This window comes from Sphaeramia orbicularis, chromosome 8 (assembly GCF_902148855.1).
Source record: "Sphaeramia orbicularis chromosome 8, fSphaOr1.1, whole genome shotgun sequence".
In the NCBI taxonomy this organism is placed as follows: domain Eukaryota; kingdom Metazoa; phylum Chordata; class Actinopteri; order Kurtiformes; family Apogonidae; genus Sphaeramia; species Sphaeramia orbicularis.
The window spans coordinates 35,058,170-35,082,839 of NC_043964.1; the positions used below are offsets into that span (position 1 = coordinate 35,058,170).

General features: G+C 38.0%; 3 protein-coding genes across 12 annotated transcripts; 2 read left to right on the top strand and 1 right to left on the bottom strand.

Annotated features, from left to right (window-relative positions):
- Positions 1 to 397: 397 nt before the first annotated feature.
- LOC115424385 (early endosome antigen 1) lies at positions 398 to 14,700 on the bottom strand. Of its 9 annotated transcripts, none has more exons than XM_030141614.1 (22): positions 14,549 to 14,700; positions 13,840 to 13,900; positions 12,422 to 12,758; positions 12,096 to 12,183; positions 11,822 to 11,954; positions 10,459 to 10,527; positions 10,240 to 10,287; positions 10,079 to 10,147; positions 9,779 to 9,868; positions 8,489 to 8,598; positions 7,477 to 7,820; positions 7,034 to 7,233; positions 5,675 to 5,776; positions 2,755 to 5,562; positions 2,307 to 2,439; positions 1,876 to 1,981; positions 1,535 to 1,691; positions 1,314 to 1,406; positions 1,151 to 1,237; positions 931 to 1,072; positions 665 to 756; positions 398 to 477 (listed from the first exon to the last, which is right to left on the bottom strand). In XM_030141614.1, exons 1-22 carry the CDS (start codon positions 14,563 to 14,565, stop codon positions 421 to 423), a joined length of 5,343 nt encoding a protein of 1,780 aa, XP_029997474.1. In that variant the 5' UTR covers positions 14,566 to 14,700; the 3' UTR covers positions 398 to 420. The 9 variants fall into 9 exon arrangements, with proteins under 9 accessions (XP_029997474.1, XP_029997476.1, XP_029997475.1 ...); XM_030141616.1 differs by having other exon boundaries at positions 7,034 to 7,182; positions 13,840 to 13,903; XM_030141615.1 differs by having other exon boundaries at positions 5,684 to 5,776; positions 13,840 to 13,903.
- A 1,080-nt stretch (positions 14,701 to 15,780) lies between these two features.
- On the top strand, positions 15,781 to 19,260 carry natd1 (protein NATD1). The gene is made up of 3 exons (XM_030141930.1): positions 15,781 to 15,998; positions 17,252 to 17,370; positions 17,605 to 19,260. Exons 1-3 carry the CDS (start codon positions 15,899 to 15,901, stop codon positions 17,719 to 17,721), a joined length of 336 nt encoding a protein of 111 aa, XP_029997790.1. The 5' UTR covers positions 15,781 to 15,898; the 3' UTR covers positions 17,722 to 19,260.
- A 942-nt stretch (positions 19,261 to 20,202) lies between these two features.
- Positions 20,203 to 23,759, top strand: tmem11 (transmembrane protein 11). 2 transcript variants are annotated; one of them, XM_030140529.1, is made up of 2 exons: positions 20,203 to 20,300; positions 22,119 to 23,759. In XM_030140529.1, the coding sequence occupies exon 2, from the start codon at positions 22,126 to 22,128 to the stop codon at positions 22,633 to 22,635; it is 510 nt and encodes a 169-aa protein (XP_029996389.1). In that variant the 5' UTR covers positions 20,203 to 20,300; positions 22,119 to 22,125; the 3' UTR covers positions 22,636 to 23,759. The 2 variants fall into 2 exon arrangements, with proteins under 2 accessions (XP_029996389.1, XP_029996388.1); XM_030140528.1 differs by lacking the exon at positions 20,203 to 20,300 and adding an exon at positions 20,691 to 20,795.
- Positions 23,760 to 24,670: the final 911 nt, after the last annotated feature.

Below are 24,670 nucleotides of genomic sequence, written 5' to 3' on the forward strand. Positions count from 1 at the left end.
GTAAAACAAGATGTAACATATCAATTAGCACATATTTTCTTTCCTATTATTTATTTATTAAAAGGTATTTTACACAGCAATGATAATGAATGAAAGAAAATGTGGTGTGTGTTGCTCCCTCTAGTGTTATGTTGATGCTTCTGTCTCTTTTCATTTTTTTTTTATATGACCAACATAATATTTCAGAAGTCTTTTATTATTACCACACACCACCATCACCAAAGCTCATAGAGAATCAACAAGACAAATCAACAGTAAAAAAAAAAAATAAATAAACAAACAAACAAACAAACAAAAACAATAAAAACAAGCACTTACACATAACCAAACACATAACATAGAACCTTTTGTCTTTCAACGGCACTGACCAGATGACAAGCAACCAAATGAGATTTTTTCCATCATCTCATCTTCTCTGGATCAAAATGACTCAAACAACTTCATTCGTTCCTGGACAGAAAGACCTTCTTTTAAACTCTGGAAGCCAAATACAGACAAAAGAGAAATCAGGGGGAGAAACAGGATGATTAAAATGAAAGTTAAAATTTTTTAATCTCTTGTCAAAGTTAAAAAATATATGTATATATCTATTATATAGAACCTAAAAGTGTCCTCACTATTGAAATATTTGTGAAATATACACTTAAATGCAAATTAGTTTTACCTTAGATCTCATTCCTCTGAAGTGACGATATAGTGATTTTTTGTCTGATTTCTTCAAAAAAGCAGCATCGTTTTTGATTGCAGCGGCATCCTCTAAGAACGCAACAGAGACAAAGATGAAGAAAATAACAGAGGATTGAAGCATATGGTACTAAGATACATCAGGCTTCACATCAAGAAGGGCAACACAATTCACCAACCACTAAATGAAACAATACACAACTCCATCCCTCCATCCATCCATCCAAGTCTAGATTTCTCTCTCACCTTGGTTCCGTCTTGACTCGTCTCTACCAGGTGACCAAGTGGCAAACTTTACATCCTCATAGAGATTGTTGGCATCATGATGGAGTCCATCTGGGCCACCTGCGCAGAAGGCCTTGAGCTTGTTTTGGGCGTATATCTTGTCCTTATAAACACAAGCACGTAAGGTTCAGAACTTGTGATGTTTTGGAGGTTGTCAGTATGAAAAAGGAGATTTAAGTACCATCCGAGCAAGCTTGAGTTCATCCCTGAGAGAAGCAGCTTCCTGTCTGAGAAACTGCATCTCTGCTTCCCTCGCCCGTAGAATCACCTACATCAATACAATATAATCAGGAATTTTTGGGTATAGTGGCATAATAAGCTAAGGGCTGCTTTCCAACACTTACCTCCATTTCATAAAAGTCATTTGACTGTGAAGCCACCTGAGACTGTGTCCCATTTACAGAGGACTGAAGGTAAGCTATTTCATCTGCTTCCCTCTGTCGAGATGACGGAAGAGGAAGATTAGTGTTGTATGTCCATCAATTATTCCCATTGATGTAAGAGTTGGTGAGAAAAATATCTGCAAGTCTATATTGATTCACAGCAAGTTTTTTCTACAACGTACCTGTTTCTTTTTGAGATCCTGGTTTTCTTTTTGGTACTGCATCAAAGATTTTCTTTCATCTTGCAGCTCTTGGTTCAGCTGAGAGTTTTCCAGGCATTTCTGAGTGTGCTGTATGGACAAAAGCTCAAGCTCCTTGTGCAATAACTGGATGTCCTTCCTGGAAAAGCACAAAACACAGCACAAGGGCAGATGATGTTGCACAATGAAGTATGTAGCGTGATATTTTAAAAAGTTAGAGAAGGCATTAAAGAGACGTTTGACTTCTCTTCACTGTCTGTCATACAAGTGTATATCATATAATCAATGCTGCTTAATAAAACCCTTATCTACTTGTCACTCACTCATATTCCATGTGCAGTTGAGTGATATCAGCACTATCCCTGATGTGCTGAGACCGTCTACTTTTCGCCAGCTCCTCCTTATGGGCCCTTCTCATTGCTACCATGGCTGTAAAAAAAAAAAAAAGCAGAAATCAGTCATCCTAAATTGTGAAACATGCAATCATCTAATTTTCCATAAGGTACAAAAGCTGTGAACTAATTCTAATGCAGATAATTAGGAACAGGCAAATAAATCACAAACATTCAAATAACTTTCCTATTTAATCATCACAGCAAAACTATAGGCTGTAGATTCTTAAGGATGATTAGAGGAATAGTTATTTTAAATACATATATTTAATGTCATGACTTTTTACAGAAATAATTTAAAGGGGATAAATTCTGAAATTTTTCACTTCAGTGGGCCTGGGAATAGACTGACAGAAACTTACCTGACATGGTTGCAGCTGTCTCTTCCTTCAGCAGTTGGTCTTTCTCTGTCAGAAGTTTTGCCACTTCTTTCTGATGCTGTCGCTGTAAATCACATATCAACTTCTGGTGCATCTTCTCCATTACAGTAAACCTCTTAATGACAGGAGATTAATGGAATTCAGAAACAAGAATTTTCAGCTAATTTATGGAGATAGAGAATATAGAGACAAACACATATGCTGTTGTTTTCCTTAAATTATTATTTCACTCACATACATAACATGTAAGCAGTGATTTCTTTTTGTGAGTTTTATTTAATTCATTGTATAAAAATGACAAAAGTACCTCTGTAAAAATAAGTTTTGAATGAGTAAAAAGCACCTTAAAGCTTTTGGAAAGATTCCTGACAAATGATTGAAAAGTGATCTCAGGTGGAACGTCTGCCTGTCTGATAAAAATGTCTCTTACCTCAGATTTTTCCAGCTCTTCTTGGTAAAAGTCTGCACTCCCCCCCAGCATCCGGTCCCCACGCTCCATCCCAGTTTGGCCTGGTGTTGTAGAGGTATTTTCGGTAAAAGGATGTACTTCTGTGGAGGTTTTGTTCTGTTTCTCTTTGGAAACACAAGACTTGCTGTAATATCCGTGCAAATGTTTCATCTCCTCCTCATGGATCTGCTGCAGTTCCCTTATCTTCTCCTGAAACTCTTCCTCCAGTTTTTGAACTCGTTGCTCATGATAACCCTCAATTTTATGCATGTCTTCTAGGAGCTTCTGGTTCCCAGTGTCTACAGATATTATCTTCTGCTCAGCACGCTCTAGTTCTTCTCTCAGTAGACTGTTGTCCTCCTGAAGCCTACATAATGTTTTATTAAAAGCCTCTTGCTCACCCATTAATGTGATATCCTGCTCTTTGCACATGGCTTGCAGTTTTTCCTCACTTTGCTTCAGCGCTTGCTCTAAATCTAAGAACAACCTGTGTGACAAATAAATCATCTTTGCCTGCTCATGCATCCAATTCAAGTCTGCTGCAGGATCATTTTCCCAGTTATCCTCCAGACTACAGTCTCTGACCGGTGCATTGTCATCAGAGAGTTCTTGGCTGAGTTGGCGTAAGAATTTAGCCCTTCTCTGCAGTCTGGATATAAGTTTCTCTAACAAGGCCGGTTCTTCCTCTGACTCTACTTTTTTGCCATCTGCTTCAACCTGGTTGTGTGGTTTTGCAGCTCCATCTACTTGCTCCTCATAAAGTGCCAGCTCTGGGGGATTGATATCTGCCAGACTCAGGTCCTCATACTGTTGCTGAAATTTTAAAGTAGAGTAAATCAGCTCTGCTTCTGTGCAGACTCTGGCCAGGACACTTTCCAAAGATTCAGAGTTGTCACATTCTCTTCTACCTGATTGTACTTTTAAAACTATTATTTGGGAGATTATGCTTTTGTACCTATGTGCAACATCACCATCATCTTCTCGTAGCACCATGGGAAGCTTACCAATGACCTCTTGACTCTTAAGGGCAGATGCCATTTTGTCTAGAACAAATAGTTCTTTCAGTAAACATTTGCCAACACTCTCTGAGTCATCCTCTGATGCAATGGGTTTACTTTGAATATTGGTCTCAACTTTTGACCAGTCATTAAGAATCCTCTCCCCCACCTTGATGGCATCATGTGACTCCTGCTTTTGTTTTTCTGCATCCTTTTCTCCTTGCTGAAGGCAGGCTGCCACAGTGGCTAGCTGCTTCTCAAAATCTGTGATGTCAATCAGATTGTTGGACTGAAGCCTTTCCCTGCAGGCTTGTACGATGTTCAGTGAGACCTGAAACCTACCAACCAACATCCTGCAGCGGTTCTCTGTCTCCTGGGCAAAGCGTTGGCTATGCTTGGCTTGACTGTGAAGCAGCAGGCTGAGGTGCTGAGCAGTGGCCCGACTCTGAGTGAGCTGGGAACAAAGATGTGGGTCCTGACAACTGATATGACTCTGATGTTCCTCCAGTGTTTGTGTGATGTCCCTGAGCTTCTCCTCTGTAACATAAAGCTTGGTTTCAAGTAACTGGATCACAGACATGAATTTTTCTGGATCATCTCCAGCAGTGACAAGGTACTGGTGTGATGAGTCAATTGAGCGAGACCGGGTTCTTGCCTGCTCTGCATAATAATGATCTATGTTTTGAACATCTACAGCATCTGAGGTCTCAGTTATCTGCTGTTTTTTCTTAGGATCAGTGGCACCTGAGCTAACTTTCATCATTTCATTCAATTTCATTTCTGTCTCCTCCAGACTGTTACCCAAGACTTCCATCTTTAACAGAGCTTCACTCAGTTCTTGCTCCTTCCTGTCGAGGAGCCTCTCATAACCTTCTCGCATATCTTGTGTTTCTGTCTCCCTTTGCTGCACCTTCCCTAAAGCCACCTGCAGTTCCTCACAAACCCCTTCATATGAATGTTCTAGATTGTAGTAGTGTGTCTCTTCAGTTTTCAAGCGGTTTTGCAATCTGCTCATCTCTCCATCTGTTTCTGACAACTGGGTCTGCAGTTCTTGACAACGATGTTCGAACTGGTCTCTTTCCTCTTGGAGCCTCTGTACAGCAGATACAGTGTGTGCAAGCTCCTCTTGAAGCTGTTGTTGAGCCTCCTCAATGTCCTGGGTCCAGGTCTGACTCTTGGTCAGGCTCTCCACCTGCTGCACAGCCCTATTCAGTTGCTCCTGAAGGTTATGCGAGTTCTGCTCTGCCTGTTCCAGGCTGGTAACCAGGCTTCTCCGTTCTCTCTCTTGACTTGCTTGAAGGAGCATGAGGTGTTTCTGCAGACGAGCTTCCTTTTGAACCTGTGTATCCTCATAGGCACGAAGTTGAGTTGATACTTCTTGGAAATTTTCTCTTAGTTTATCTGCCTCCTGTTGTAGGTTGCAGTAACCCTGTACTTCCTGCCGCAGCTGCGTCAAACGGGACTCAGCCTCTGTCCTCAGCTCCTCACTGATGCTCAGCTGGGACTTCAGGGAGGCCACACAGTGCTCCCACTCCATCTGCTGCTCCTGAAACCGCCGGCGATCCTGCTCTAAATGGGCTTGCGCAAGTGCTGTTGCATCACCTGTGACTAGCAACTGTGCTTGCTGAGCCAAGAGATCTACTCTTCGCCGTAGTTCAGCTTCCTTTGCTTCCTCCTGAATCCTTTTTTGTGCCTCCAGCTCATAGCGGAGTTCATGGTTCACTTTCTGCAGTTGTTGTAAAGCCAGTGTTTGGTCTGAAGACAATGTGGAGTTTGTGGAATGAAGATTACTCTAAAGGACAACAATGCACTTGAATTAGGCCAAACTACTTTATATATTACAAGAATCTTTGCTGCTTTTTGATGAAAATGTTTTCTGTGTGTAATTATCTTCTGTATTATACCTGCCTCACCTTCAAATGCATCTCTCTCTCTTGTTGTAGCTCATCCTGTAGATTCCTATTTAACTGCTGCAGTCGACATAGTTCCTTCTGAGTTTTTTCCAGCTGTGGAGAAATGGTAACAACTATCTTGAGTACAAAACCAGTAAAATACTTAGATTTTACACATTTCACATTGATTCAGAATATTTGCTAGATTTGACGTGTCCTAGTACACTAAGAGGCATCCAGGAACCAATTCCAGAGTTCAAATAATACTTTGGTCAAGGACACTGATTGGAGAGTTAACCTAACATACATATTTTTGATAGCAGAGGAAGCCAACGGACATAGAGGAAACCTGTACAACATGCGAACACCACACAAAAAGACTTGAGGCGATAACACTAGCCACAATTGAGTGGCTATTTCTTTCATTATTTCCTGTTTGTTATTGTTATCATATATTATTAACCTTTATTTAACCAGGAAAAAAGACTTGGTGAGTTTAGAAATCTCTTTTGCAGTAGTGTCCTGGCCAAGACAGCAGCAGCAGAAGTTACAGTCAATTGAGATTTCATCTATATATCCACACTAAAAATGCACATAAAACACATAGTAAAACGCAGTTCTAAAACCATACATTAAACTTTAAACTAAAAACATACATTTAAAACATTATCAATAATTTAAAAGGTACTAAAAGTATACAACAATGTTCCTTAAAAGCATTTCAAAGCAAAACCTGATTCAGTCAGTTACAAAAACATCTACATCTGGATTTATCCTTTTCCAATTCATTTAAAATGAGTTTAAATGTACTTAAAGAGACCAGTTCCTTCAGTTTTATATCCTTCTGTGGGTTGTTCCAGGCAGTGGGTGCAGAAAATTTTAAAGCGTTCTTTCCCAGTTCTATTCAGACTTTTGGAACATATAGATATGAAAGATCCTGGGATTGTAATTTTTAATGTCATTCCAGCAGATGTAGACCAATAATTATGATGGCAACAGACCTAAAATACTTACTTATAAATAAAAGAATACCGGCGTTTCAGTTTGCATGTAAAAAGATCTGTCTATCCAACTTGAGCATATAAAAGACAATGATGAGTATGAGCTCTGAGGCCTGTAACGAACCTCAGAGCACTGGGATATACAGTATCAAGAGCGTGTAAGCATTTATATAAATAATTTTCCATCAAGCACAGACATAAAAGTGGTTACCTCAGTGGCCACAAATTAATATTTCTATATTAAAATAAACACTGCCGTTTTTCTTGGTTGTATTACCCTGTTGGAGGACTAGCACACACATACACACGCATGCACGCACGCACACACACACACACACACACACACACACACACAAACACACAGTCTCACCTCTTTGACAAGCTGTCCAGTTTGCTCCCCACAGAGTAGTTTCTCTTCTTTAATGCACTCACAGCCACTGTTTATCAATACCTGCTGCTCCTCCTTGTGGTGTGTGTTGTCATCTTGCTGCCAAGTCTGCTCAGTTTTAATCTGTGTGTCTGAATGTTCATCAAGACATTCATTGACTGATCGATCTGATGTTGAAGTTACTGCACACAACACCAAACACAGAAGAAATTTGATACAGGGTGATATGACATGAAGTGTTGCACGGTTTGTTGACCTGTAAATGGAACAAGGTAATATTTCTGAAATATGATAACAAACCTCTAAGCAGAACAACTACTTACAGTATATTAGATGCATTTCATGCTCCCAGAGACATTTTCCAGTAAGGAGCTCATACTGTTTTTCTATTTTTGATTTTTATTTAACTATTTTCAGTCACTCACCAATCTCTGTGGTTCCAACATGCGGACACTGTTGACACAAAGCGTCTTCACCCTCCTCCACTCGCTGTTTGAGACTGACATGAGATGATGCAGAGGAAGCAGAGGGTGAAACACAAGTGGGCAACGATGAAGAAAAGCTTTCCAGAGCAGAGGTGTGCTCTGTCTCTGGCTGTGGTGTGGGCTGTTGTTCTTCTTGTTGTTCACTCATGTTTTCTACAAAGTTTGTGATCTCATGTTGTCCATCTTTGCAGTGTTCCTCCGAGGTGTTGTTTGATTCTTCTGCTTTCCCCAGAACATCTAATGGTGAAGCTGATTGCTGCTGAGTGTGTTGCTGTGAAGGGGAGCTGGGAGAGAGAATATAGAAATGATCTTTATTTTCATGTTTTAAATCCTACAACCAACCACAAATAGGCTTGTAAACATTAAAGGAAGTACATTTATAAACTTAGAATAAACTAAACAACAGGGTTAACATCTATATTAATAGGAAATAACACTAAATGGGCAAAAAATATTATGACACATCACACCTATAACTTGTATAACTTTCCACTGTAGTTGTCTTCAAATATTATCAGAATCTAATGTTCATGATGCTTGTCAATAATTCTCACATTAAATGTGAAATCAATATTTCTTTTAAGTCTAAAGGCTGATTTTTTTGAGTGAGAGTTGAAGAAACCAGACAGTTACTTGTGGTTTGATATAAAAATAATTATTATGGACAGAACGTGGCAAACATTCAGAAAACTATAGAGGAAGAACATTTACATTTACATTATAGCAATAAAAAATTTCAAGACTGAGTAAAATTAAGTAAAAACTAGAGTTTTAGATGACAATGTAAACAAAATTAGTCCTACAGAAGACATAAAACATTTATTGCAATGATATTTATTTCAATATGACATTTATCGTCATTTTGTATCTCATCCTCCTCTTAGCAATAAAACACCTGATTGTGATATGTCTCGATATTTTTTTCCATATAGTGTAATAGAAATCTGTTTACCTTGTGATGGCAAGTGTATCAGTGGGCCTCACATTCTTCAACACGGCCTGGACCCAGTTACGTCTCATCCCAGAGGTCATAGCACAGAGTGTGTACACTCCATCCCTGGTCTGTCAGAGAAATAATATCATTTATTGCTTCATGTTATAGTTAAAGATAGCGATGCAGTTTGCTTAATGAAAGGCTGTTGTCCAGCTGTATTTATGCTCATTACCTTTACCACCATTTACCCTTACAAATTAATAATACCAGACAAGTACAGGGGATAATTAAACATTGGACAAGTTAAAGCGATAATTACTGATCTTGCACAAACAGTACTAACAGTACATTACAATACAGTATTGGAAAACTTGTTTAGTGAGTACTGATGCTGATTGATTTGACATCAAGAATCAGACAAGTAGTTTAACAAGTTTCATGTTAAAAGGAGCATCACACAAATTTATAAATTTAAGCAATGGAGAGGTTCTTTTTAACAGATATACAGTTTTCATTACATTTCTGTCTGTGGGTGACCTGAGCCATATAATTATGGTGTAGACCACACGGGCCCACATATTGGAGCCTATATAAAGACATAAACACTTCCCCCATGTTTATCCCAACCCTGTAAGCAGCCATACCGATTCCCCTGTGTTACAGATTAGCATGTTAAGTCCCTGATACCACTAGAAAAGATCAATAAATAAGAATCTTTGTCTTGATATCAGGTCAAACCCAGCATTGATTAAAATACTTGCAGTGAAATATTGTACATAAATTACAAATGAAAAAGTACAGATTGAAAGCAGAATTTGAAAAAAAAGATAACATAAATCCACAAAAAGAACATCACTCCTCCAAGACAGAAACCATAAATAAGCCATTATTTCCCACAATGTCACGATTCAAATACAGAGAAATCAGACTCAACATCTGTCCACCCAACATCCAAACTAACCTCAAAGACAGTGTCTTAAAGCAGCCGTGAAGATCAAAGCTGTTCTGTTAAAAAAGCCTAAATGAGCACAATCACAGATGAGATGCTACTCCACTCCTGCCCAACAACATCAATGAGAAGCAACAGCTAAAATATCATCATACAACATGAGTATTGGCCTACTTGCCTGTGTAGCATCTCTTTAACATCATATTTCATCATTAGCTTTATACTTTATTAAAATCACCATGTTTTTATGTAGGTGATGTAAAGCTACAGTCATTGTCAAAATGTACCACTATTAGATGTTATTTGACCGGTTTGGTTGCAGATCGTTGTACAGTTACTGCAGCGTCTACTGAACTCACATGAATTTGAAAACCACAGTTCTTCTGACCTGGGTAGTCCCTGATGTCAAAACATGTGGACAAGTTTATCTCACCGTCCATATCAGCTGCCTGAAATGAACAATCATGGAACAAGACTTAAGGCTTAAGTCAAGAATTTGTTTAATAAACCTACTGCCAACTACAGCAAGTCATATGTTTGTGTTAGATTTCACATTTGATATGCTCTTCATATATTAAAATTTACTTTATTAATATCCACATTGACAGATATAAGTTACAGTTAGTGTTTTGATTTTACAAAGCTTCTTATAGGCGCACCTCATCAGCTACTGAATCTTTGTAGAACCTCAGGATTTGGTTGTTGAGGACGAACCAGTGTTTCTGCCACTACAGGAGACATTCAGAAGAAGACAATATAATGTATCTTCATTGTCTCACTGCTCTCTCAAATTAACATCTTGGTGTTTTTAACTATTCACCTGTCCATTCGGATCCTGCTGCATCATCCATCCTTTCTTAAAGTTAGACTGGGAAAAACATAAAGCATCTTAAATGTGACCATAACAATGGAATATGTTACAGCCATTGTTTCTGTGCTACCACAGCAACATGCAGATGTTTAGTGAAATAACTAAAGTTCTTATTTAAGATAGACAGTAGACAAGGTGAAAAACTGCATGTGTTATAATTAGACTCACAGTAGCGGTATCACTCCTCTCGAGGCATTTTAGCCAGTGGTATTGAGGGAGAGCTGACCGTTTTAATTCCTACAAAAGAAAACATAACTGAAGCTGTGTTTTCTTTGCTTGGATTCTAAATCATTTGCTCTCAGTAATGTGTGGCATCATGAAGGTAAAAAAAAAGGTAAAAAAAAAAAAAAAAGAAGAAGAAGAAGAAGCTGGAGATGCAAACTTCAGCTCCCTACACTTCATATTCTAGAGTTGAATAAATAATTTCTTTCTGTTTCCTTCAGACCAGACCAACCCCTCTGTCCTCAGGGCCAGTGTGCACAGTATCTTTACGTACAGCACCATATGTCATTTTTACTTATGTGTAGTTTGGGGTCACAGCTACCTTATTTACAGAAAGAATCAGGAATGCACATGCCCCAAGATGGATCCTTGTTGCATACCTTCATTAACCTGCAGGAATCAAACTGGACGACACCCACAGCCTCATGTTCTGCCACATTTTTTTGGTGTTTCTTATTGTCAAGGCCAGTGATTCAGAAATACAGAGAGGTTTTTATACGGCTAGACAGTAGTCCTATCCCAGTGATTATATACTGTAGATCAGTGTTTTTCAGCCTTGGGGTCGGGACCTCACATAGGCTCACCTGGAATTCAAATGGTATCACCTGAAATTTCTAGTAACTGAATAAAATAAAAATAGAAATTTACTAATAAAAAATATTTGGTGAGTTCAGAGAGACAATCGCAATCCATAAAAGGCATGACAAACTGTAAAGCTGAAAATGAAGCTCTGTGGTACTGTTTATCTTTCAAATGTTCATTGTGGTCGGTTTCAGATGCTGCAGCTCTTTCATAATTCATAGTTTGAGTTATTGTTTGTTCAGTATTAACTGTCAGTCTTGTAAATCCAAGCTGGACTGACTGTACATATCCTGACCAAGGAAAATAAAATTCTCACTTTGTGCAGTAATCTACACCTGGCTTTTCTGCCTACGTCCATAATAATATACATTATATAGACTAAATGTCATTGAAAATTAATGTTTACTTGCAACATAGTATAGCAAACTATTACATGATCAAATACATTAATTTTAGGAAAAAAAAAAAATCTCTGTTTTGAACGTCTGGGGTCACCAGAAATTTGTGATGTTAAAATGGGGTCATGAGCCAAAAAAGGTTGGGAACCACTGCTGTAGATATAAATACTTTTGGATATGTATTTTGGTGCTGATGAACATTGGCCCAAATAGACAAAATCACAAAGACTGTACTTTCATTGCCACCAAAATCCTTCCCATGATCTGTAGCACATTATATAGTAAATACTGTTTATATTAAATCAAAAATCAAATTAATGGAGAAGTACCTGTTTCTTTACTTTGTTGCAGTGATGATGACATGCAGTAGAAATCACAGAGGAGGTAGACTCTGGAGTCGGACTAGCTGTACTTGTTTTCATCTCCTCAGTGTTATCGCCATGACACTGGTCTTTGTTATCCCTTTCAATAACAAAAAACATATATGTTCCATAATTTAGACAAATAAAACAATAATCACTTCAAGATCTGATCATCAGCCATTGAAGCATTTCACAACAGTGGGTTCTGAAAAGTGCAAAGGCTTTAAAAACAGCAGCCAACCTGAGTGATTCCAGAGATGAGGATAACTTGACAGAATCCTGGCTTTTGTTTATTGTGGATTGTCCCTTTTTTTCTTGTGATTTTGTTTCTGTATGATCCAAATCAGAAACATAACAGTTATGCATAAAACAATGTATAAAAATGCACATTTCATAAACATCTTTGGCATTTTTTTTTTAACTTTAAGATAAATATATACACATCATTTTGAACTATAATATAACATATAATTTAGACATACTACATATACTGTAAATGTGCATGTGAATTTCATAGATACCTGACAAACAAGAACAAGGATCCTCAATAAAATATGAATGAATTACCATCTCTTTGGTCGAGTCTGTTGAGAGAGCGGCTAGTTCTCATGAACGGTGCAGCTGTGAAAGAGGAGGTATGGAGGGATGAAAAGCTCCGGCTGCTGCTGAGGCGGATAGCTGGTCTGGAAGAGCGAGATGCTGGTCTGGTGCTCTGGTGGCCAGTGCTGCTTTGCTGACTGGTGCTGCTTCTTTTCAAACTGCTACCAACTTTACTACCAGTCGTGGAGTCGCCACCTCTGCTGCTGACACTGTTGCTTCGTCCTGAACCAGCACTGCTTTTACTTGCACTGTTTCCAGTCTGTTTGCCATCACCAGACACAGGCACTGATAATGTGGCTACTTCCTTTAACAGAGACAGAAAGATAATGAGCAGAAATGTGACTATGAGAAAAGAAAATCTCAAATAAACTATGAAAAGATAGGAGTGATTGTCAATTTTGAGAGTGACAATACAAGTGTCAAAAATCACTTGCCCCAACTTGGACTCTGTGACACATAAAATCCAATCACGAGTGGAGAGAAATCTTTAATCCTCACGATCTCTTAATTTACTTAAGTACCATCTGACCAATACTGTGATCCTGGTCACAGACACATACACACACAGTAGCTGAAGTGTAATCACACTTGAGCATCGGGGAGCCGTCTAATAAAGGCGGTCTATTCCGGTTTCTGGAGATGCAACCTCACCAACTGCAGAGGCAATCAATCTGTGGCTGGACCACAGGACAGAGAAATCAATTAGCAGAGTCCTGACTTAGCGACTTGTGCAGGTTTTAACTGCACTGACTTGATCTTGAGCCATTTATGACTACATAAATCAAACGACTGCAAATGCATACATGTTAAGATAAAATAATTCACCCCAATGAGGATGTTGTTGTGTAGGTAGTTGAACAACATGGAAGATAGTCAAATAATATTTTGTATAGATATACAAATAGTCTGCTACACTGCCAACTGAAAGGATGCAAGAAAAATTGGAAGTTGTTGAGTAAAAACCATAAAAGCAAGAGTATTTCTCCCTCAGCTTTAAACATGGAATGAATCCCTTTTATGGACAGAACAGTCCATAAAACAGAAGATGACCACCTGAGGGCAAATTTTTTAAATACCATCTTGAACTTCAACAAGATCCAATGATCTGAATCAGCTACTACTACTAGTACTATTACTTCTACTTCTACCCCCCCCCCCCCCCCCCCCAATGTCTCACCACTGGCTCCAAAAATATAACATATCTATCACTGATAATAATTAAAATAATGATCAAAATTGCTAATGTTATATGTCACCACATTTAAGCATTTAAGTAATGTTAATTAATACATCAAATGCAAATTCAAGTTATGTCTACAAAGGACATTTTTTAAGATGAAAGTCTTAGGCGTTAATGAATCCTTCGTAGTGAATGTAATGCTTACCTTCCCCCCTTTCTTCTGCACCGGCTTATTGATCTTATTGTTTGCCAGGGTCTGAGGCCACCTGCTTTAAATAAACAAAAAGGCAATATTCTAATTCCATGTTTATTTAGTTGCACTAAAGGTGGTTGTTAATGTTGAAATTAGTACAGTTATTCCTATTTCAAGCACATCATCTTCATCAATTATTTAGATCAAATAGCAGTTCAGGTCAGGATACAAACATACTTGCTGTCTTGTACAGATACATTTTTAAGATAATGAAACTAATCATAAGTTATTTAGTCCAACAACACAGTCCTCCCATTTGCAGGTGAGCTGAAGTATTTCAGAAATGCACTGAAAATTAAAACTGGTGGTCACATAACTGCTGTTACAAGACTGTATTCTACATTATTTTCATGGATATGAAATTGTGGAAACTCTGAGATTGCAGGACCCCCAAAGTTAGTGTAATATGTGCTTTAAGGTATTATCATTAAAGTTCATTATTATTATTATTATTATCATTATTATTATTATTACTATTTATTAGCAATATAAGTATAATGTATTAGCTGTTGACAGAGTCTATACAGCTAAGAAATGATAAAATACATAAATGTATATAAGTATAATGAAGAATCAGCCATGTTCCTTGGGAGGAACATCACTAATAATTAATTTATTTTCTATTTTCAATAAAATATTTCATATTGTAGCTGTGACTTACCTTTGCCTGGACATCATGTTGAACACCTTAGTGAAAACAGAATAAATTAGAACATTAAATGTTTCAAAAGTTTTTATCCATTTGCTAAAAGACTTCTTCTCCCTTCCATCAGAGACCAAGCATGAACAGATTGATACACAACAGTGTTTTAAAGACCTAAGAGCCACTCACATGTAATCCCATGCAGAGTTGACACACTCCATTAGAGTTCTGTAGGATTAGCCCAACATCTTAACAGGATTACTACACAGTAATTTTAGTGAACTTGACGTAGCTGAATGTCTCAAAGTGCTCCAAGAGTTTTTTCAGATTCATGACATTTTTAATTTTATGTCAGTACAGTTCAGAAAGTAATGAGTAAACACATATGGCATCACTGAAGCCTAATGGGAAGTCGAGGGGCTGCCTGTGTATTTGTCCTGCTGAGGACACAGAGTGGATCAGGTGTCCATGTGGGTCTGAGACGTGTGACCTAATCTAACCTATGAAAAACAACCTCTTAGGTGAATTACCTCTGAAGAAAGACTACATTTTCCACACTGAAATATAAAATCATAGTGATATAGAGACATACTTGTATTTTATTTCAAATTTATAATCTCCAGTATAATATGCTGGGAATATTTCTGTGCAGTTCATATACATATATTTCTGTGTTCATATATTCCGCTCCACCTCTCTGTGGCAGATTACTCTCTGGACACTTCTGGACTCAATAGTACAATTATAATCTCTTTGTCTGAGTCATTCTCTGTGCATTGCATTATATTTTTGCATATATGCTATTGTTTTGCAATGTTTCCAATTATTTCCAATGCCAGGAATGATAAAGTATTTCTGATTCTGTTTCTAACATACAATTTAGTTATTCATTATGAAGAAAAGAAAATGATAGAGGAATGTATTTGTTCATTTCCACTCTGTAAACACTACAAAACTAAAGGTGGTCTATGGCTTTTGCACAACTGTATTTTTTTTTTTTTTTTTTTTTTTTTGTGCATGTTCACCCACCATCCTTTTGTCCCATGGCCGTGAATGCAGCATGTGAAACATAAATATAGTTGTATTTCCAGTTCTGAGAGTTTGTGGTGTCTTTTTGAGATATAACATCAAAATCTTGTCTCAGTCATTTAATCGAAATTACAATAACTCATCTTGAAGTATTGTCTAGGCATTTTCCTGCGTGCAGACAACGCGGCCGCTGATTGGCTGGATGTCACGTGGCTTCACAGCTGATTCTGCTGGATGGAGTGTTTTGCTTTGACCGTTCATTATTTCATGTAGCCATTTCTGGTTAGCAACATTAAAGAGTACCGTAGCGGCAGTCATCGACAACTGTAAGGACATATTATGGCACAGGCAGCGACGGCGAATACCTTTGACGCAAATAACTCTCCAATCCAGGTGGAGCACGATAAAAAGCGTCGGCAGTTTGTCATACGACTGAATGGTAAGTTCAATGCAACATAAACACTTAGCATGCTAGCTAGCATATATTAGCTCGGTGCATGGTGTCGCTCTTTTGCTGCTAACATCGTCGTCCTGCCCGTATTGATAACTCCAGCTGCCATTTAAGACACAGAGGCGTTTTAGATTTTAAGCACTCAGCGTGTCAAGTCTTTGTTCAGATCATGTTTGGAGTCAGAAGTGAGCAGACATAGTGTTTGGCCAAAGCTGTTAACTTCCTAAACTTGTAACTTTAGTGTGCAGCTTTCTGTTTCTGCACGACGTCAACGTTTTCTTCGTCCCACTTCTAAAGCAAATATGCAGCCTTCATTGTCATCCAGTCACACAACATAACTTAATGGTCATTCTTGAACTGAGTTCAGCTTTCAACAGATCAGGTTCTCTTGTATTGAGCCTGTCCATATGTTCAACTTTTACTCATTTTTAGTTGAATACCACTGTTTTTTATTCATTAGAGACATCAAATGAGCTTGTCTTTCTGAATTGTTCAGATAAACTGCGGAAATTTCCATCGTGAGTTACTTTATTTATTTAAATAATTATGAGTTTGATGTTTTCACACCCATAAACTGACAATACTATATATTAGAAACTACGTACATCACTGTACTTAAGTAGTGTCAGTTTGTGTATATTCTTTTCAATGACAGATACTTATTAATTTAGCTTTAATCATAAATTGCAAAGAATTAAAAAAAAAAAAAATCAAATAAAACATGTTTGTGACAGAATGATAAGGGAGGTGCATTGTTCTGTGGAGATCTTTATCTATGTCTTTATCTGTCTACAGCATATTCTGCTTTACCACCAGCACTTGTTTGTACTTGTCAAGGCTGTCACTGTGTGTGGAAAAGTGGTGGGGATGTCAGTGTCAAAGCCGACTCTATAGTGTGACTGTCCGACATGTTTGCAGAAAGAAAAGGGAAAATTAGAACAAGAAGACATTCTGTCAAAAACAGTTAAAGTTGTTGATTGGGTCGAGCACTTTTTGAGTCATTTTAGAATCAGGAGGCTCGGAGGGATTTGATGATTGAGCTTGTGTTACCATTTTTGACAATGTGGATTTATTTTTGTATTATACAATTTTATATTGTACAAATACACTTTGCTTATTGTAAATGACAACTTACTCACTGACTCAGACTACTCTTCTTTGGGTGTACCTCATTCAGTGATTCAATCATAACAGTAGTTACATTCAGTATTGTTCAAATATATGCTTGTACCTGCCCTTAGGATCTCACGACCGCGCAGTTCTTCTGTATGAATATGTTGGGAAGAAAACGGTGGACTTACAACATACTGAAGTCCCAGATGCTTACAGGGGAAGAGGAATTGCCAAGCATCTGGCCAAGGTATGACTCTTTAAGATATAGGCCTACTGGATTTCTTTTTAAATTAAAACTAGCATATTTTCATTAATAAAGAACCAATTTATTTCATAGTTTTGAGGTGTAAAACTGCCATTTTGTTTACTTTGTAACTGATACAGTAAGTAATCAAAAATGAAAATCAGTGCCATGTGCTAATGTTATGTGCTGTCTGATAAATAATTATTTGGGTGTGATTTTGTGTTGCGGGGATATTAGGCTGCCATGGATTTCGTGGTGGAAGAGGATCTAAAAGCCCACTTGACCTGCTGGTACATTCAGAAATATGTGAAAGAGAATCCTCAGCCTCAGTACTTTGAACATATTTACCAATGATACTGCACTGGAAGAGGGGGGATGTGCAGACAGAGACTCCCAGGAGAGAAACATTGCAGCATGCTTTGGAGTTAGAGGCTGATATACAACAAAGGACCTTCCAGGCATTGTTAAAAATGACACTGAATGAATCCAGAGGCGACCGATCCCACGGAAAGATTTCCGTGATCTGAGTGCTGGGTCGACTGGCCAGTTATGTCCAAAACACAGGAGATGCACAGTCACTGAAAACAGGAAATGAATCAGCAGGTCGCGACTTGTAAAAACATAAGCAAATAAAACCAACCAAAGCTGAAGCCTGGTACCTCAGACAGACACAAACCTTCAGGATGGATCATCATCGCTGACCAGAAACAAGGGTTTGGAACGTACCATGAGCAGACGAAAGCTTTTGTTGACCAGGTGGTTTTTCTCTGTGATGGTCTGGATGGAAGCACTTCCTTTTAAAGAAACTCAAAAGGCACTTATATTTCACTTGATAATCACTTGCGTTTTTTAAAATTACTTTTCCTCTCCTCTCTTAGAAGTCGTGTGCTAGTTTAATATGGTATGAAAGATAAACACATCTATAAAACATTGAATTAATTAGTAAAGATGAAATAACCAAGGTAGAGACGTATAGGTATACATTTGGTGGACAACAGGTAATATATAGCCTACATGATGATCTTATTTTGAATTTAATTTCCTAACCTCTTTATTTTAGAATAGATTTGGTTTCATTATCAGTTACATTTTTCCCAGAAACTGGAATTGACTGCCCATTATTGTAGAGTCAAACAGATCCATACTCAGAACCAAAGAACAACAACTGGAGACGTCAAACTAAAGTGTAGTCTTGTCCCAGCTTCAAGACAACACTTACTTTCTCCATTTTGTTTAAATATGTGAAATATTGGTTTTGGAGTCTGTAATGGTGTGGTATCTCTAATGATTTAGATAAAATCTCTGCTCAAACCAGCATTTGGAAAACAGTACTCTTATATTCAGGGCATTTTACTCTGGTGTCTGCTGTCCTTTGTTCTGTTCATTAGGAAAATAAGCCTGAATGGCTAAAGGGTGTACTCTAGCTTTTACTGAATCTTGGTTCTTTTTATACCTCTACCAACAAAGCTTCTTTAGCCATCTATTGTCTAAATGATAAAGGCACTTACATGAAAAAAACTGAACCGTGTTTTACTGTTTTTCCTTATTTGGCTCTTAACGAGATTCTGCTGTTGACAATCTTTATGTGTTGAGGAGTAAAATACCTCAGGTTACTCAACATACTCTGGCAGGAAAAGACATCAGGAAAAGCAGACTGTTTTAAGTATCCAAATTAATTGAAAAATCCTTGCTCCATTTGTTCTTTCTTGAGGGTGGCATATACTTTTTAATGATTTAAGAGATGTTTTTCTTCCTGTGAAATGCCTGATTTAATAGCTCTGATCAGGTCTATCAATGCAACTGTACTGGTTCTTGTTACATTGTTTTGTGCTTGACATTTTTTTTTTTCTTTTGCCATTCTTGTCTATAAATAAACAATTCACCCACTTATCACATCAGTGTTACAGTATTAAACCAAAGTTAAAAAAAAAAAAAAAAAAAGTGCATTTTCAGTTTACTTTAAAAACATTAATTTTTAAGGTGTGCCATTACTATGCACAGACACAGAATGATACATTGATACACTTCTTTGCTTTTTTTTTTTTTTTTTTTCTGTGGCTAAATATATTTCATATTTTTTTTCTCCCGTATTGTCGTCTTTGGTGGAAGGGGAGGGATGACTGTGTAAATTGTTTCTTTACTTTGGTGCCACCTGGCGGTCATGCCAAGAATGACGCATTGTCAGTCCGAATACCATTTCCAGCTTTCTTATCTCCACTAATATTTCAACTTTCATTCATTTTGGGCAGTTATTAAGCTGTGTTAACTTACAGTATCGTAGAGGATCCATAGATGTGTCTATGTGCTGTATGTTGAAAAAAAAAAGTCCTTAGTGACGACTTTTTAATTTGCTAACTACTTAATTCTATTAAACAGCCTGGATTCATCCACCATACTGACACTGAACCTTGAGCAGAATGAAATCAATAAACATGTCATTTATGCATTAGAGACATGAATTTGTGAGATCAGTACTGCTGCAACCCTATCTGCACCTTACCATCAATCAAAAGATTCTTAAAATTTACTATAGAATTTATTTGACAAAACAATCCTTGATTATAACTTACATAAAATAATCTTATGTAGCTACTGAGGGTCTGCGGAAGGTCGAGCAAATAGATTTATAAATATTGTTTAAAAGTTTTAAAGACGGCGTCAATTGTTTTTTTTTTTTTTTAATTGATTTTAGATTGTACTGATTACGCATGCGTTATTTACATCTCTGGATTATTGTAAAACTGCTTTCACGCACACATCACAACATATTACAATGATTGTGATTGGCATAGCTTTAGGTTCCAGCTGATCTCACATTCCTGAACGCAGCCATTATAGTCATTACATCCAACGCGCGTCAGGTTACAGCACGCGGACGGGCAGCTCATAGCGCACGGGGACACAGAAACAGAGCACGCGAAGACACAACATGGGTAAGTACCCCGCAGCCTACATAACATGGGTCATTTTACCAAACCAGAAAACGGGACGTAAAATGATGGACTGTCACATAGCTTTTCAGCATACATTATGCTATAAAAGAGATAGTTCTGTATTCTGTTTGCGTGGCTAATTATTGAAATGCTTGGGTGTCTGTATTTATTATGTATTCCAAGTTTGCTACATGTGTGTCGTTAATTGTTTTAAAATAAATATACTCCTTACATTTTTATTGGGTTCATTTACAATACGGTCTGACCTCTCAAACTTCTATGTGCTATAATAAAAATACGTAAAGGCACACATCCTGTCCACGGTGTATCGCGGGATTTGTAGTGCATGTACAAATTGAGGCAATGCGTCGGCTGCTATATTATACTACTTTACCCAGAAGGCTGAGTACTGACATACGTCAGCTGCAATCACGGTTGTATCTCCAACATGGCGTCGCTGGGAAGGAGGCGCGGTGTCCCAGTAAGCAGGGAGAGGTCAGTTACTTCACATCTTGGTCATTAAATGAAAATGTTTGAATTCGATTAAACGTTTTGTCGATGTCACCACTCACCAGCTCCCGTACATTCACATCGTTAGGAATTTGAAGTTGATTGTCAACGCGACAAGTCGAAATTTTGTCCCATGGTTAGCTAATGCTAGCTGGCTACCGCGTAGAGCTAGCTAACGTTAGCAGGGAAACACACTAGCAGCTCATGTGATGTTTTGGTTATTTCACATCAAGTGGAAAACTGCGGGAAAAGTTTTGTTCAGTAGTTCGCCGCTGCGATATACCAAGGTCCCCAAGCCGCACTTCACTGACTTAACTGAAAGTGTTAACAGGCTGTGTTTGTCGACCTGATCTGAAAGTAAAATGGTCCTCAACTTAGCTGGCCATTCCTCCAACTTTTTACCATGCAAGCGAGTTAGTCAGGTACGCTATGTACTTTACTCGATCTTTTAGTTAATTTGTAAGTATTTAGTACACTTTCAAGCGTTTTGTTTCCTAGCCCCGTATTCAGTAGTCTTTTAAGCCGAATAAACTTTGCGTCTTTCTAGGTTTGTCAGTTTGTCAACATGCTCTATAGGGCCTGAGTGATGTTGCGGATTCAAGTAGCATTGTAAATGTTAATCATACTCAGCTATTTAGTAAAGTATCTACTAGTAATTATTGCCGGAAGTGCTATATATAAGTTTGAATTAGTTGCGTAAACTCTGTCCAAATGTATCAGTTTTAACATATTCATGTAGCTGAAAAATACATCATTGTTAAAGACAGATTTATTTTATCACTGTTGCTATTTATATCTTAAACCATATTTCACATTATGACGGCTTTTGTCAACGTGTTGGTATTTGATTGTAAGGAACTGACAAAAGTGATGTCAGACTCTAAACTACTTATGAAGCTTCAGTATACAAAGCTGAACAAAGATATTCGGAGCACATTCCATAAAACACGCCTAAGTATAATCTTGCAATGTCAAGACATTGATGAATGAAGTCTGGGATAAATACAGATTAACCGAGCCTTGAAGTACTATAAAATGTGCTGATAATTCCTCACAGTTGCTCATACTCTTTACTAAGAGGTGTTGACTCATGGACAAGAATGCAACTGCATTATCAACCCCGTTCTGAAATTAAATTAGAAACTGTTAAAGTAAAAACATTTTAGCTTGCCTCCTCAAGGTAAGAACTCTCTTATACGTACAAAGAAGGGTATGTTCATGCAGAAATGGAGGAACATCAGCCATATAGGTCTTACCACTCCTGCTTTCTCTCACCACTTTCTGGCCCTCTCTCATGTTTCTTCACAGGGGAGTGATGGCGGCGACAGACTGCTACATTGTGCATGAGATCTACAACGGGGAGAATGCGCAGGACCAGTTTGAGTATGAGCTGGAACAGGCATTGGAGGCCCAGTATAAATACATTGTTATCGAGCCCACACGCATCGGAGATGAGACAGCCCGCTGGATTACTGTGGGCAACTGCCTGCACAAGACGGCTGTGTTGTCAGGTGCTGCTTGCCTCTTGACACCACTTTCATTGCCCCCTGAATATTCGCGCTATGTGGCATTGCCCGCGGGCGCCCTCAGTGTGGCCTGTGCCGCCCTCTACGGGATTTCATGGCAGTTTGACCCCTGCTGCAAGTACCAGGTGGAATATGACAGCCAAAAACTCTCGCGGCTGCCCCTGCATACGCTCACCTCCTCCACGCCTGTGGTATTGGTACGCAGGGATGACATCCACAGAAAGAGACTTCATAACACGATAGCACTGGCTGCCCTGGCATATTGCGCCAAGAAGATCTACGAACTCTATGCGGTATGAGTGCATTCTGAAGAGGGGTTAAAGAACCAACAGAAAAAAGGAAAAACATGTTTAAAAAAAAGATAAAGAAAAAAAAAAGAGAACCTATCGAACCCCAATAAGAAAAGTGGAAGTCATGATCAGACCCAGCAGCTAGCTCCAAATGTGGGCGCTTCCATTTTGAACATTGATCAGAGGGATATAGTTAAAACTAGAAGGAATTGTTTTTTCCCTTACGTTTCCTTTACTTCTATGTGACGACAACAGCACACTTATCTCTGTAGTACCATTGCGCCTACTCCCTTGCACCCTCCACCCGCATCCTTGACACACAGCAAGCTAGTCCACGAGGGTATGAGCAGTTCCTCGAGACTGAGTTGCCTTGCGGTTGAAATGGACAGACCTGTTTCCAGTACCAAGCTCTACTTTACCTTTTACCCTTGTAGTTTTACTGTACCCCTTTCTTGCTGATCAGTACATCACACTTTCATTAAACATTAGGATATTTCAAGCTCACCTTCTGTATTTTATTTTACTTTTTTCATTAAATGGATTCTACATGGTGTCCAAAAAAGTGCAAATAACTGCAGCTTTTTTGAGAATGTGTCTTGTTCATGTAGATTTTCATGTTCAAAAGAGTGCAAGTAAGATTTTGTGTGACAATTACATGGCTTTTGTCCTCTTTTGAAACACTAAATAGACTTAACTTTTGGAAAGTCCACACTTGTATGGGTAAATCGTTCCTAATAATGTATATTACATTAACATAAAGCCAAACCCTTATAATGGAAAATTAAATATACACTATTTTACACAAAGGTTAATTACACAAAGTCTAATTTAAATGACATTTTTGTAATTGTTTATCCAGTTATGCTTGTTATTAGCTGGTGAGACCACGTATTTTTAAGTTACATGTTCCAAGAAGAGGTAGTAAGTAACTGGAATTCCAATATGGGTGAGCAATGGGCACTGGGTAAAAGTAAATTTTATTTAAATGTCTGTTATGAGCAGATTGACTCTGCAATCATTAATTTCTTTGATAGCAGGAAAGACATGATTTATACCCATTTCCTCAGAGAATTTCGTGTAACTCCCCAGAAAGGTCCATAAAGCAATGTGACAAATAAATTTCATCTGTAAACTTAAAGGTTTGAAAATGTTGGTGGTGTTTTAGGAAATGATATATTCACACATGCAACCAGTTGATCACAATGATAAATTACTGCTGTCACATTAAAAATATTGTGTTGGTAATTTGACCCAACCAAAGAATTTAAACATGACAGTTTGGTACATTTTGGTTGTTTTCATCAGTTTCATCCTCTTGTAGTTAATTGAGAAATGAAGTTTAAAACAAAATATATGATTTTGTAAATGGTGCACACAGATGTAAACCTTGAAGTTATTATACTTCATATTCAATTTGCAAACTGCTGCTTGTTATCCTGCTGAACTACAGTGACATTTAAGATCTGCCTTGGTCCATATTGGACATGAAAAACCACAGGCACAATTTTTTGTAATTTGATGTGTTTTTCAATAATGCATTATTTCAGTAACAGTCAGAATTCACATATGGAGACAGAACACTAAAGCAGAGGATTGACTGTTCAGGAGGAAGGACTCATCAGTTTGCTGATTTGTGACCAGACCAGACTAATTATCTGTCAGCTGAGTTGCTGCTGATACTATTGCTGATCTGCAGGAGTTTGGCAGACTCATGTGCTGGCTGGTTATCAAACATTTCAGAGTACACTGCAGGCACAGGGGTGTCCCAGTCTTCATAAAGACATTCATTAGGTTGCCTGTCTAGGAAAAAGCTTCCACTTCCTCTGTCCCCTTAAGTTTATCTCCTATTGACCTTGTTCTCTTTCTATGTGGGTAAAAGGCAAAATTTCTCTTCACGTTCTAAACACATTAGATTGGAAAGTAGGAGAGGTCTGTGTCTGACATGGACACTTTAAATTATTTGCTGAGAAAAATCGTAAGCCAGTGCTGCTTACTTATTCTGTCTCATAATTTTAATGAAACCATTTATTGACCACTTAAGTCA

What these genes read in the sequence shown, in the direction of transcription:
- LOC115424385 (XM_030141613.1), bottom strand. An exon ending in GCAACAAAGTAAAGAAACAG is followed by an intron (nt 10,528 to 11,821) that starts GTACTTCTCCAT and finishes TTTCTTTTGTAG; the next exon opens with GAATTAAAACGGTCAGCTCT. An exon ending in AAGATTCAGTAGCTGATGAG is followed by an intron (nt 9,869 to 10,078) that starts GTGCGCCTATAA and finishes TGTTCATTTCAG; the next exon opens with GCAGCTGATATGGACGGTGA.
- natd1 (XM_030141930.1), top strand. Translation starts at nt 15,899, where the DNA reads ATGGCACAGGCAGCGACGGCGAATACCTTTGACGCAAATAACTCTCCA. An exon ending in GTTTGTCATACGACTGAATG is followed by an intron (nt 15,999 to 17,251) that starts GTAAGTTCAATG and finishes ACCTGCCCTTAG; the next exon opens with GATCTCACGACCGCGCAGTT. An exon ending in TTGCCAAGCATCTGGCCAAG is followed by an intron (nt 17,371 to 17,604) that starts GTATGACTCTTT and finishes CGGGGATATTAG; the next exon opens with GCTGCCATGGATTTCGTGGT.
- tmem11 (XM_030140528.1), top strand. Translation starts at nt 20,749, where the DNA reads ATGGCGTCGCTGGGAAGGAGGCGCGGTGTCCCAGTAAGCAGGGAGAG. An exon ending in GTCCCAGTAAGCAGGGAGAG is followed by an intron (nt 20,796 to 22,118) that starts GTCAGTTACTTC and finishes GTTTCTTCACAG; the next exon opens with GGGAGTGATGGCGGCGACAG.